Consider the following 13,899-nt stretch of genomic DNA (forward strand, 5'->3'; position numbering starts at 1 on the left):
AAAGGAAACCATGCAATTCAGAAAACATCTTCACACAGAAAAGAGGCGTACAGAATCCTCAGACGGATGCAGAAAGGAGACCTGAGGGCAACCAACACGCAAGGAGGGCTGGCCCTGAGGACAAGAAGAACTGTCGGGTTACAGAGGCACGCCTGAACACACAGTGAGGAGATGTACACTTAGGGTAGGAAATTGGGGGATAAAAGAACATTGCTTGATGACTAAGCAAATGCAAAAAAGAAATAATCACTACGAGGAAGTCAAAGCTGTGTATGAAGGGAAAATAGTACTCTTCATGGCTAACCTGTGAGTCTACATTTACATAGTTGTAACACAAATACTAAATACTGACAACCAAAAATTATGAAAACTCTGTTAGAAGGTTGGGGATGAATGAAACTGGTATGAAGAGAAAGAGATGGATAAAAAAATCTCATCCTCTTCCTCATGGGTAACAAGTTTTAGACCTTATCCTAAACAGGGACATAATAAATATAACAGCTAAGATAATCAGAAATTGGTTGCTTCTGGGAAGCATGAATCAAGAGTGAGAAGGTGTTATCCGACTGAAGGGGTCCATTTGCCTGTGCACATCAAAGCCCCGTAAGACACAAACAGGAGTTTGCAGCCAAAGAAATTAAGGATTTATTAAGGACATGGCACTGTGCTGGAGTCACAGGTAGCTCATGCTCAAAGCCCTGGCTCCCAGATGCCTTCTAGGGGGTGGATCATTTAAGAAAAAAAATCAGTAATCATGGTGATTAAGGGCTGTGGTCTCTACTGACTGGCTGGAGCCCAGGTACAGGGTAACTGATCATCAAGTTTGGTCCTGATGTCAGCCTTGGAGTTGTTCTGTCCAATTTGACAAGGATTTGTCCTGTCGGATTGTTCCACTTTCCTGGGTCCAGTGCTAAAGCACAATTGAGGCCAAGATATTATGTTTAAATCAGTCTCATTACTATATAGACTGAGGTCCTTGTTCCTAAGACTACTGGATGCGGACCACAACCTCATTGGCTTGAGGGCTATGAAGGGAGAAGGCAGTGAGTCTGGGCGCCGGGTGAGGCCAGTTTGAGTCAAAGGAAAAAATAAATAAAAATAAAAGGCCAGGAGAAAGAAAAGGTTTCTATAAGGTTACAAAGAGAGTGGGAAAAGTTTTAAAAATATAAGCCTGCTAGTATGATTTTTTCAATCATATATATTTATAATTAATATAAAATACAGCTAAGAAAAATGAGAGAAAAGTTGTAATGCAACTTCAACTCTTACTCTTCACATTGTGTTAATGTCTTGTTTAACAGAGTTTGGGCCTATCTTTTAAAATGAATGAACCTAGAGTCCCCATAAGACTATCAGCTGATTTCTCAAAAGAAACCTTGCAGGCAAGAAGGGGCTGGAAAGAAGTATTCAAAGTTATGAAAGGCAAGGACCTACAACCTAGATAACTCTATCTAGCAAAGCTATCATTTAGAATGCAAGGGCAGATAAAGTGCTTCCCAGATAAGGTCAAGTTAAAAAAGTTCATCATCACTGAGCCCTTATTATGTGAAATGTTAAAAGGGACTTTTCTAAGAAAAAGAAGATCAAAACTATAAGCAGTAAAATGACAACAAACTCACAACTATCAACTGAACCTAAGGAGAAAATAAAACAAAAATGAAAAACCAAGTAAACTAGAACAGGATCACAGTCATCGGTACAGAGATCATTTGGAGGGTTATCAGCTGGGAGGGGGCAGGGGGGAGAATGGGGGGAAAAGGTATAGGGAATAAGAAGCATAGATGGTTGGTAGAAAATAGACAGGGGGAGGGCAGAATAGTATGGGAAATGGAGAAGACAAAGAACGTCTGTTACGACCCATGGACATGAAGTAACGCTAAGGCCGAGGGCAGGGGGGTGGGGGATGCTGGTGGAAGAGGGGTGCAGGGCAGAGAAAGATAAAGGGGAGAAAAAGAATGGGAGAACTGTAATAGCATAATCAATAAAATACACTTAAAAATATAACATAAAAGACCAAAAATTAAATATTTAGTCCATGTAGTGAAACATGCTTTGTCATTTCCTGAAAACCTGCCAGTACTTCATTGATGATGTATAGCACAAAGCAGATGTCTAGCTGAAATATGGCTGGTAAATATGTTGTTCTTGCCAGTGAGGTAAATAAAGCAGAAACTGACCCTTTTTCAACATAAACATCAAGAGGAGAGAATCAAGTCAGCGGGCTTTGCCAACAGAATTGAAATAAGCACAGGAATATACAAAGGGCCAGGAGTGGGAGAGAGAAATGCCCCTTTGCTCAAGCCTGTTTTCTCTCTGAACAGATTTTGGAGGCTTGATCAGATCACCTCAAGTTCGTTTTTTAGCACTCAACTCCAAGTTAGACCTCCACACACCTCCCTAACCCCGTTTATTTCCTGAGTTAATCTCTGACACTGATGATCATATACCCTAGTTTTCCTACAACTGTCTGAGTTCATATCTGTTGTTTGCTCCTCTTGTATTGTTTTTAAGTAATTATTGTATTATTTATTATTAACCTACTTTTGCCCACCCCTGTATATTTCATAACTTGAATTCTCTTAAAAATTTGGAGGAATTTCAAGTCCTTTGACCATTTTTTAATTGGGTTGTTCGTCTTCTTAGAATGGAGTCATGAGTTCTTTTTATATATTTTGGAGATTAAACCCTTATCTGAGGTATCATTGGCAAACATGTTTCCCATATGGTTGGTTCTCTTTTTAATACTGTTTTCTTTAGCTGTGCAGAAGCTTTTTATTTTGATAAGATCCCATCTGTTTATTCTTTCCTTTATGTCCCTTACTTACTCTAGGAGACATATTAGTGAAAATGTACATTTACACAATGGAATTCTATGCAGCAGAAGGGAGCTCCTACCCTTTGCAACAGCATGGATGGAACTGGAAAGTATTATGCTGAGTGAAATAGGCGGTGAAAGACAAACACCAAATGATCTCACCTTTGACAGGAACCTAATCAACAAAACAAACAAACAAGCAAAATATAACCAAAGACACTGAAATAGAGAACAGACTGACAGTGACCAGAGGGGAGAAGGGGGTGGGGAATTTCAGGGGGAAGGGGAAGGGTTTACAGGAACAAATCTAAAGGACATACGGACAAAAACAAGCGGGGGGGGGGTGGTTGGTGGAAACAGGAGGGAGATGGAGAGGGCTTGGGGGACTGGGATGGGAGTAAGAGGCAGAAAAATGTACTTGAACAATTAAAATTAAAAAAATTTGGAGAGATTTGATTTCTTTGTGGGTGGTTTGTGGACCATGAAGAATTTTTTAGAAACAGATTGAAAATGTGAACTATTCTTTTAAAAAATATATTAATTCACTGTGTATAACATTCTGTTAAAATCATTTTTAATAACCTTAGAACATTGTGTACTCTTAAAAATTATGACAGACATTGTGGAAGAATTCAATATTCTAAACAATAGATTTTTAATTAATAAGTCACAGAATAAGGTCTTCCAATTTTATTACCAATTATGATGATCTCAAGAGAATGTTCTCTCAGCAGATAATAAAGGTCTTATCCATCATCACAACTGTTAATTACTTAATTAGTTACTAAAAGGGGAATATGCCCCCGTCACTGCACAGACAGCCTCTGTATGCTAATTAGTGATTCCCAAATGCTCTTTAAGGCCAGGACGAAAAGTCCTGCCAATGCCCTGAACTACAGCTCACATATTATCCCACGAACTTGAAACACTCCTTTCATAGTGAGCAGCACTGACACAGATTCCATAATTGATTACTCAGCTACAAGGGAGATTTGACATTGCTTGGTTTTCTGGAAGATACAAAGAGTTCCTTAGTTTTCATCAAATAGGCACTAGCCCTGATGCAAAACATGACTTGTGTGAAGGGCAGGGATTTGTTCCGCATTATTATTTTTTTACTCAACCCCTGCCCGTGGAAATTTCTTTTTAAGTGAAATAGATATGAGGTCCACCAGAAGGGGGGAAAACCCCATGTAATTAATTTGGTTTTAAAGATATATGACTACCACATTTAAAAAATACTCTAAAAATAAATAAATAAAATCCTTAAGAATTACTTTTAAACTGCTTTCTCATCTGTCCCTAAACTAATGAAAACAAGAGGAAAGCTGGATTTGGCACTTGCTTGCACTTTTCATCTCTTAGCTAAGTATGCCTCGGCGTTTGGATCTGAGATCGGGTTTGCTTGGTGGCCTCAAAGGGCAATTTTCCCTTTTTTTCCAAAATTTGCTTTTGATCATTTCAGACAATTCATCCTTTTGAATGAGAAAGAGGAGAAGAGAGGAATGTCGAATGGGGTTAAGTAAATGGAGAATCTGTCACATAAAGCAAGTTTAAATCCCAGTAACATCATCCATGCAGGACAAACGGAAGCGTTCTTCTTTTGAAAACATTATTCTTCTAAACAGTGTGTAATGACATCCTCCCTAGAGGCCTTTTCCGTGAAAGAAAAAAAAAATACTTCCCCAGAAGTCATGTTCTAGATTCCCAGTATGAGTGCAAAGCACAGTTAAAAGTCAGACTTGTGTTTTATTTGTGGAAGAAGGTTCAAAAGTAGAACTGTAAAAAGGTGCTCATAAAGGAGCTTCTCCGTGGTACTGTTTTCTGTTACCTACTGCTATTTCCACAAACAAAAAGAAGTGAAAGGGAAATATTGCCATTATGATGTCAGACCTACAAATTGGTGAACATGTCTTAATGGTAAAATTGGAGGCAAACATGATTTCAGGGGAGAAATAGAGAAGACTCAAGTATGCCAAATGTAAGATCATTTACTCTTCAGTTCTTATGAAGTATGTCACTTTCTTATGCTGAAGTGTAAACTGTGGACTGTCTTTCCAGTCCTCTGCGCTGCTGTTAACCTCCTGAAGACTTGACGGCAAATAAATAAGAAAATTTTGTTTTTATAACCGTGGCATTACGCACATTTCAGAAGCTGGCTTTTGTTTTAAGTATTGAAGATGTTTAAATAATACAAGGGAAGTAAGCAATTACTTCAATTCAAACACTTTTATAGGTTTAATTAATGCATGCCCAAATAAACATTTCTCTTCAAAGACTTCACAACTGCTGCATGTATTGAATATAATGGAACAAAGTAGAAAGACACTATTGAAAATCACAATTATAATGTTTATTTAACAAAATAAATTTAAAGAAAATTTTCTATTAAAAAACATAAGAATCATATCCAAATGTTAGCTTCCCCATCTTCTTTGGTATTGCAATGTTCAGGATATAAAATATTTTATTCTGAAGTTTAGTCATTGGGACTTCAACAGTTTTCTATATAAAGTAAATAGGAAATCAAATTCCCTGTAATTGTCATTATTGGATAACCAATGGATGAATAAAAGCAAAATCAGTTGTGTGTGCAGACTGACATCATCAAGCAAATAGTCATTCACAGATACATGTATTCTATTGGAAATGTACTTTAAGTTTTTGCTGAATTTCTGCCATTTTTACTATTACCTGAATAGTAATCCAAAACACAGGTGCTGTTATTTGCTTAACTAATGAACTACTCTCCCAGGCAGTTGACACCACCATACCCGACTTAGCAAGATTCATTTCTCAGAATTGTTTGCTTTAGCCTTCTTATAAAATAGTATCTGAAGATTGCTAAAAGCATTAAATTAATATTAATAAAATCCAATTCTAAGTCTTTTTTGTTTCTTAAATATTACTTAAAACCAGACTTTTTGTTTCTTCTAAGAGTAGTATTATATGGATTAGTCAAACTAAACACTTCAGAAACATCTTGTGACAACCAAGCAACTTTTATTCCTCCGACAAGTTCTTTGCCTGTTCCAATTCTGATTTCTCCATTCCCTTGCCTTCTAGTGTGAAGATGTCTTGCACTGAATTCGTTAAAATGAATCTGGGGGGGGAAATCCAATAATAAACTAGGGCAATAAATTTTTTTTGCATAGATTTGTGAGTACAAATGGTCAAGCAATCAACAGCGTCAGTGCTAGCACTGTGACTGGGAACAAGAAGAGTACAACCACAATAAAATACAGCTGTCAATCAGAAGGACTGCATAGAGACATCTTTGGCTATGCAGGCTCTGGGCCCTCTGGAAATAAGTCAGTTGCATTGCCAACATGACGAAAAAAATAGCAATGTTCAGAATCAGGAACAGTCTGGTGTAAGAAGCAGACAGTGACGGAGCCTTGCTGTGAGTAGTTGTTGCCATCCGTCCGAACCGGCCTTTCATCAAGCCGTTACTTTTGTGTTTCTCGTATGTTACATCTGCAAAGTCTAAAAGGTCTTTCATTTCCTCATCTTCATCTATGGGCTTTTCTTTCTGTGCCAAAATCTGAGCTTTCTGTCGGATCTTTTTTTCATTGACTTCAATCTGTGCAAAAATATCAGGGACGGCGTCCACAAATTTATAGCGTTTGCCTGCCCTTCGGTTTTTCTTTGACTTGCTTTGCTGCTGCTGCTGCGATATGGCAAAAATCCTGTCGATGGCCTCCTCAGTCTGTCTCTTGTCTGAAAACCTCAGCAGGCGCTCAGCAGTCTTCCTGAAGCTAGCTGTGTTCCGCACCCGGGACAGGATCTGCTTCTCCAGCAGTTGGAACACTGGCTTAAAATGCTGCAGGCTGTGTTCCACAATAGCAGCATAGTCCTTCACCTCAGGGACTGTGGTGCTCCTGATGGCTGAACTCCGGTCAAACAGAATTTTCTGATTATCTGCAATGACCTGTGCAAAGGCAGACTGCCCTGTGGCCTCACCTGTCCAAAGGTAAACAGCATAGGCGTGTTCTCTGGTGGCTATGAACACATCCAGTTGCTGAGGGTCTCCATGGATGCTGAAGCTCTGGACATCCACAGATGGCCCTATGAAGAGGTAAGCTGCCCTGGTGATGGGACTTCGGAGGTGCATGGTGACATTCACATAGTTCGTCCCATTGTAGGGATAGCCCCGAGGGTACGTCACTGAAGCAAAAGTTGCTTTTTCACTGTAGCCAGTATCATCCATCCAGTACATTTTATAGAGACCATCTCGCTGCCTGATGAAGGCCCCATGGACCCCATCTACCACCGTCTCCTCAAAAGGGAAGTCTACGTTGTGGAAGAAGCTCGTTGCTGTCTCCAAGGGGCTGTCCTCTCCCAGGTGTATTTCATCCACAAGCAGGAGAAGCTGTGGATGTAGGAGGATTAGATTCCTCTGAACATTCTTTAGATTGAGCTGGGGGTTATAAGCTCCCACACCTTCTCCTTGGATGAAAACCATTCCATTTTTCTCCATGGCTGCAACCACTCTCCCCTGACAGCTAGCTGCCAGGTCATGCTTATATTTAGACCATTTTGATGAACAGTCTTCCGTGACCTGACCCTCCCAGGGATAAAAGCAGCTCTTTGAAACAGCTGGGGAAAACATCAAGACGTTGTTGAAGAAGGTATACTTTGGCCCGTAGAGAGCCTCAGTAATGAAGGGCACACCATTGGGGGCAAAAGTGAATGAGTTCTGATCGGGGTGCTCATGCCCTGCATTAAAATTCCTCCATCCTTTGATCCAATCTTTGTACTTGTTTCTGTGGACAATGTCGTGTATTGCACGTCCCCCAAGTTTTCCTGACTTGAAGGAAAGAAAAGATCTATTGATTTCCGCAGGCAGTGCACTTCCATACGTCACAACACCCCAGTCTTCAAAATAATGCAGCGTCGGGGTACCAAAGTCAGGAGGAGCGACAGGTTTCAAGCTGGCGTCATACCTGAAAGAATTAATTTTTAAAAATTAATTGATTTTCTGGTGGAAGTGAAAATAGCATATGAGAACTGTGATGCCACATGGTCATGCAGCTGGAAGAAGTTAATACACAAACGTCACCGAAGTGCCGGCAGAGCAGACTCTACCTGGGACATTTCCAGCAACACCCTTGGATGATCAGACTGCAGTGGAAGGAACACCCTTTGGGAAAGGGAGAGGAGAATCTCTTTACAATATGTGATCCTTGGATGTGAGCCTGAAATGATAACTGCTGCTAATCACTCTGTGAACCTTTTTCACTTAACCATAACAGAGCTGTCCAAATGGCTGGGGCTCACAGATCACAGAAGTAAGCCCTTCACATCCAGACATCTAGTGTGGAGGGCTCCTGTTTCAGAGAACCCTGTGTTAGAGTCTAGAATTTAACAAGCCTTGGGTTGCAATGAAATATTGTTCTACAACAAATGGTTTTGTTAAAGTTTGGCAGAGTACTTCTGACCCTTTAAATAGGGTTGAGCTTTACATATTAGATAAAATTTATTGTGAATACCACATTTAAGAATAAAAATGGATAAATTCAGGAAACCGTTAATCCTGGAGGATTTCTAAATGTGGCTTCCACTGCCTAGCCCAGATCTAAAGGTTTTGTTTTAATCTGCAGATGATATCATGAAGTTTGGACAATAAATGACACCTTATTTTTATTTAGGATAAATGTTTATTATCAAAGTAACAGAGAGCTAACATTAAACTTCTAAGTGATTAAGAACACAGGTTTTTGGTTCAGAAAGACTACAAAAATAATAATAAACATGACTGTTTACTTCTGGTGATTTCAAGTAATGTCCTTGACAGGCTCATATAATCTCCTGCTCAAGGGCAGAAAGGCAGACCTGTATTACTAGCTCTTAGATACTTTTTTCTAAAGTGACTCCATTACCTATGGAGGAGTTAATCTTATTGGTGCCTAACTGTGGCCATTTCATCTGTTGTTCGAGAGTCTTAGTTTCAGCACATAAGAAAATGTGTCTCTACTTAGGTCTAGTATAATAATGTTGGCTTCATTTTGTGATTTAACAAATCCAGATAGAAGCTGAATCTTCTATCCTTCTCTCAGTTTTTGGTCAGTTTGCATATTCCTATAAAGCAGATTTTAAACCAAGTTAGACTTAGCACTAATCTGACTCCTATAGTCAGCTCTGTAGAACTTTCTTGGTTGCTTTTTTATGTGTAAGTGAAAACACAATTAGATAACTATACCCCTAAAAGGAGTCAAGAATGGTTGCACATTACCGTATTTTTTGGACCATAAGACACATCTTTTTACCACACTTTTTGCTTCAAATTTTTTCCCCTATTTTCCTCCTCTAAAATCTAGGTGTATCTTATGGTGCAGACCCCAGACACACCTAGTTTTTAGAGGAGGAAGGTAGGGAAAAAATTTTAAGGCAAAAAAAATGTTGTAAAAAAAGTGTATCTTATAGTCTGAAAAATATGGTAATATATTTAGTTCACCTGTGAATATAATTGTTAAAAGTGCTGGTTAAACTATACCTCTTTTGTAGTGTTATTTTCCTCTTAACTATTTAAATTTTTTTTAAAAAAATGAAGAGAAACAAGTAAACCACAGAAGATTATTTTGGAATTCACTGCAAATACCCAAAGTTTAAAAATATGTCAGGGATTCACTATTAACTACTTTCCTGTAATTTTTATTTTAATTTATTGGATGCCAACAATATATTTGGCAGTACTTTAAAAAGGAAATGCTGGCTTCTCTTTCATGGCTTAAAAGATTAAGACAAAAAAAATTACATGGTTCTTTTATTATCAAAGTGAAACTATCAAATACTGTCAAACACTTTCAAATTGAAAACTCAGTAACAGCTTTGCTACTAGAAGATTATAATGCTCCATTTACCAAAATAAAACAAAATATTTTACAACCTTTTTTGGTGTGATTTTCAGAATAACCCAGTTTATAGTTTGTTGTTTTCTCTTTACACAGTTTCAAAAATAATGTAAATCAAAATATGCATATTTATGAAATAGTGTGAGCCTAGGACAGCTCTAATATTTAAAAAAATCTGCGAATAGTAATTAGACTTAAATATAAGAAAATATTTCTAACAGTTTCAAACACTATGATAGGGATCAAAGTTGCAAGTGCTTAGTTATAAAGTACTTTGGATTATTGTTTTTGTTTTTTTAAGGCAAAAAACTTGCACACTGTAACCCTGGGTACAATTTCTTTCCCCAGCCAGTGCGATGCGTCATACCAGAGAAATTCCGTGTGAAGAGTACACCAGCGCTGCCCTTTGGATGGTGTCCCTGGGCCTTCTACCACGCGGTTCTTTCTGATTTGGTCAGCCAGCCAGTTACCACTGCCGTTACGCATGACAAATTTATCCAGGAACACTAACTGGCTTTCAGGACCATAAAACCAGTTGTAATTTGAGTCCGCAATGGCCACAGTTCTTTGAAACCCTGGGGAAAGAAGTTTGATAGAACTAAGATAAGTTTAAAACTGCATACTCCTATAAACGCCTGAACAATGGTTTTTTTCTTTATTTTTATTGTTGTTCAATCCTGCCTGCAAATGAGACTTAATTGTGTATCTTAGATACAAAATCACAAACAAAGCCACAATGCCCACAGTCCTCCCCAGACCAATTAATCAGAATCCCTCTGAAGGTCTTCCACAAACCTTGTGTTCAAATTTGCACCTATGTGTCAACTTGTCACTGGTGATGAAAATGCCGCAACGACTGACGACACATGCAGCCCACCTTTCTCACTTTCCTGTGTCCGTGGTATGTGCGCTACATTTACACAGATACATGTGCTATCCTCTCGCGCCCAAATGAGCACGAGCTCTCCTACCAACTCAAACCACAGCCTATGCCAATATATAACATAAATGCTCCAGTTTGGCCTCCAATAAAGTGGAAGTTATAAAGTTTAGGGAAGAAATTGAGTTCCTACAGGAAGAAAACAATTTCCACAGAAGATCCTGCCAGTATGTGTTGCTGGCAGGTAAAGAAAAGAGGGAAAGATCATACCGAAATGGGTCAGAAAATAAAAGCAGCTAAGGCAGGCTATGCTCCGGGCATTCTTGAAAAAGAATGGGAGAGATCTCTGGGTCAGACGGGACTAATCATGACTAGAACAGTGGGAAAAAGAGAAATGTTGTTGAAACAGATGGACTTAACACAGAATTCCTTCTAAATGGTACCATGACCATATTTCTACCATTCGGAGCTAATATTTTGCTTCTAGCAGTCTAGTAAATGCTCTTCTAAATAAATCTTATTATAAAATGTGATTTTCTGAATCATCTACTGGTTTGTAAGATCCTGAAAACAGATATGTTTTATTCCTCTTTGAATCACTTGCCCAGCACAAAGGTGTTCACACTGCCTTTTTCAGCTTAAGAAGCAGCCACACACACAGCTCACAGCAGACCCTGGCCCTGCTGTGGCTGTAGGGTTCCAGCTAAATTACAGAACACTGAGACCAATAAAGGTCCCTTACTATAGATGGCCTTTGGTTATCAAGATAAACCACAAAACAGGGTTCTCCTGAATATCTAATAATAAGCAATAAAACAAATAGAGTTCTGAATGTAAGTCTAAACTAAAGCTTAATATGGTTCTCTTGTTCTGGAGTATTTTTTTGAAAACTAGTCCAAAAATGGAGATTCTAGCCAATCCATGTGTAAATAACCACAGCAAAAAGACTGAAATACTAGATTCTTTACTCTAGGTCTAGAATCACCACCTAAAAATTGCATTTCACTAGGGTGAAAAGAATCCATCCTGATGAAAAAAAATACCTCCTAAACTTTTCCTTACATCTTAGTCCTGTTCAGAAATAAGGAGAGTCATAGGCTCTCCTAGAAATAAGTAAGTTCTTAAATTATATATAACGTTTTTGTTTAGTTTAGTTTTTTGAGCCAGTTCTCTTAGAAGACTAAACTATACAGCAATAAATGATTAGGTTTATAGATGCATTTTTTGCATTATATTCCTATATTTTATACTACTTATTTCAATAAAATATTTAAAGAAAATAATTCAAGCTACAACTTAAACATGTAGGTGTAAGCTTTCATTTTGAATCATGTCTATATAGTTTGGAAGAAAAAAATTATAAACTAAAAACTGAAATAGGATTGATCAAGGATCACACATAAAGGAAAACTAACATGTAATCATAAATACTTATATTCTATTTAGATTCAAGAAAATCAGTTTGTACATGTACGCAAGTTTTCTAGATACAAAGACAAAAGTTTCTGTGGAGGCTACAGATTATATTTGATCCATTACACTCCAACTTCACAATACCTAAATCATATATCTTTCACATTAACTCCCAAGATGTTCTGGCTATATAACTCTTACATTGAACACTACTTTGATTTTTTTAAAAGTCCTTTTAACTGCAATGTGGCTCAAACCCCATGTTTCTCTAGCTCACTTTCACAATCTGGAAAAATGACCAGAGTTAATGTTGACCCACTAGTGATTCCTCACTGTACCTGGCAGGATGGTTCTATACATAAATGCAAAGTGTTGCTTAAGCCACGGATGGCCAAAGTGGTTGATGTCAAAGTGCCTCTGAACGAGAAACATGTATTGGAAGAGTGATCTCGTGGTGTAGCTGCCATACGCGACCCCTTCGTAGAGCGAGCCATCGGTCACCTCTCGGAGCAAGACCAGTGACTTCTCCATGATGGTCAGAACTTGTTTGGTCCATAAGTAGGCTTCCTGAAGATACCCTGAGAGAAGAAAACATGTGGAGACAATGACTGAGGCTGTACAAAACAGAAATAAAAGTATGCACAAATAAAACCCTCTCAGTTATCTGACTAGTTTATATTACAAACTGCATTTTTAAAATATATTTTATTGATTATGCTATTACAGTTGTCCCATTTCCCCCCTTCACTCCCCTCCATCCTGCACACCCTCTCCCACCCATATTCACCCCCCTTTGCATTTTGAAAAACTCCCATTTGTCAACATTATAAATAACATCCTGCTAGTCCCAGTTTGTGATGGGTACGTGATATAAGTTAAGAAGTTCTAGAATACAGGTCATTTATTACTTAAATGAAGATAAACCTTTAAAGTGAGTATTAGTCATTTCCCAATCTTTAATAAACTAAAACTACATCACATCTAAAATCACAAATTGCATACAACTTTATGTTTGCAGGAAAATATCTGTACATTGAGACTTTTAAATTCAATTTTTCTGAAAACTACTTGAAAATATTTGTTGAGGTTTATCACTTTACAAAACCTTCACCATTATTTTATAGGACTTATAATAAGCTGTATATATTATAAAGGCTAATCAAGCAGTCTTCAATTTGTTTCATCATTAGAAAATTTCTCATGTTTTTCTGTGCTTTTGGATTCCTTTGGATCTGAAAAGGCAGCACAATTGAGTGAAGAGACAATTGGAGTGGCAAGTTAAGGGCAAAAAAGAAAAAAATCAGCTGGGAGTCCAGAATCTGTCGAAAATGAGCTATGTGATTTTGCTCAAGCAGTTCTTCAACCTGTTACCTTCATGCATCTCCCCAACTAAAAATTAAAGGTCTAAAAACTTCTTAAAAATCCATACAACTCAGAAATGCCAGCCTTCTGTAATTCTTGTGAGACTAGCATTTAAGTAACAATAACGACTCCTCACATTTTTATAACATCTGTAATTTACACAGCACTGAACATAATCTTACTTAATCCTTTTAACAACTCAGTTAACGCACTATTACCTCCCAATTACTGAAAGGCTGACTTGTTCAAGACCTCTGGCACATGACTATAAATGAACAGAACTTTGACTTGAACCCAGGTTTTGAGATTTAAGGTTTGTTTTGTTTTCTTGCATTTAAAACATGCAATCCCTGAGGATAAAATTAAGCTCACTGCTTCTTAATGTGGGTGGAGTCTTATTGGTTCACACCCACAGGTGTGTACGTGACCATCCGTGCTGAACACTCCATGTGGTCCACGAGGTCTGCTGGGTGAGGGGCTGCCAGAGGCCCAGTACCACAGTTTCGGGCCTAAATCCAAGGTCGCAGGCTAAGTCCCTCTCCCATCTCATGAGGCAACACCATTCTCAGGCTCGT

General features: G+C 38.2%; 1 protein-coding gene across 8 annotated transcripts in view; it reads right to left on the minus strand.

The window, feature by feature from the left end:
- Positions 1-5,146: 5,146 nt before the first annotated feature.
- Positions 5,147-13,899, minus strand: part of DSE (dermatan sulfate epimerase) — a 60,796-nt gene continuing 52,043 nt past the window's right edge. For 7 of the 8 annotated variants that reach the window (XM_037158108.2, XM_037158105.2, XM_053664848.1 and 4 more), the window contains 3 exons: positions 12,301-12,540; positions 10,037-10,244; positions 5,147-7,761 (listed from right to left, as the gene is read on the minus strand). In XM_037158108.2, coding sequence (XP_037014003.2) covers positions 6,012-7,761; positions 10,037-10,244; positions 12,301-12,540 — 2,198 coding nt within the window. In that variant the 3' untranslated portion in view covers positions 5,147-6,011. The remainder of the gene's footprint in view (positions 7,762-10,036; positions 10,245-12,300; positions 12,541-13,899) is intronic. The other variant, XM_037158110.2, reaches the window with a different exon arrangement.

Source organism: Artibeus jamaicensis, unplaced genomic scaffold (assembly GCF_021234435.1).
Source record: "Artibeus jamaicensis isolate MK-2021 breed Jamaican fruit bat unplaced genomic scaffold, CSHL_Jam_final contig_387, whole genome shotgun sequence".
NCBI lineage: Eukaryota > Metazoa > Chordata > Mammalia > Chiroptera > Phyllostomidae > Artibeus > Artibeus jamaicensis.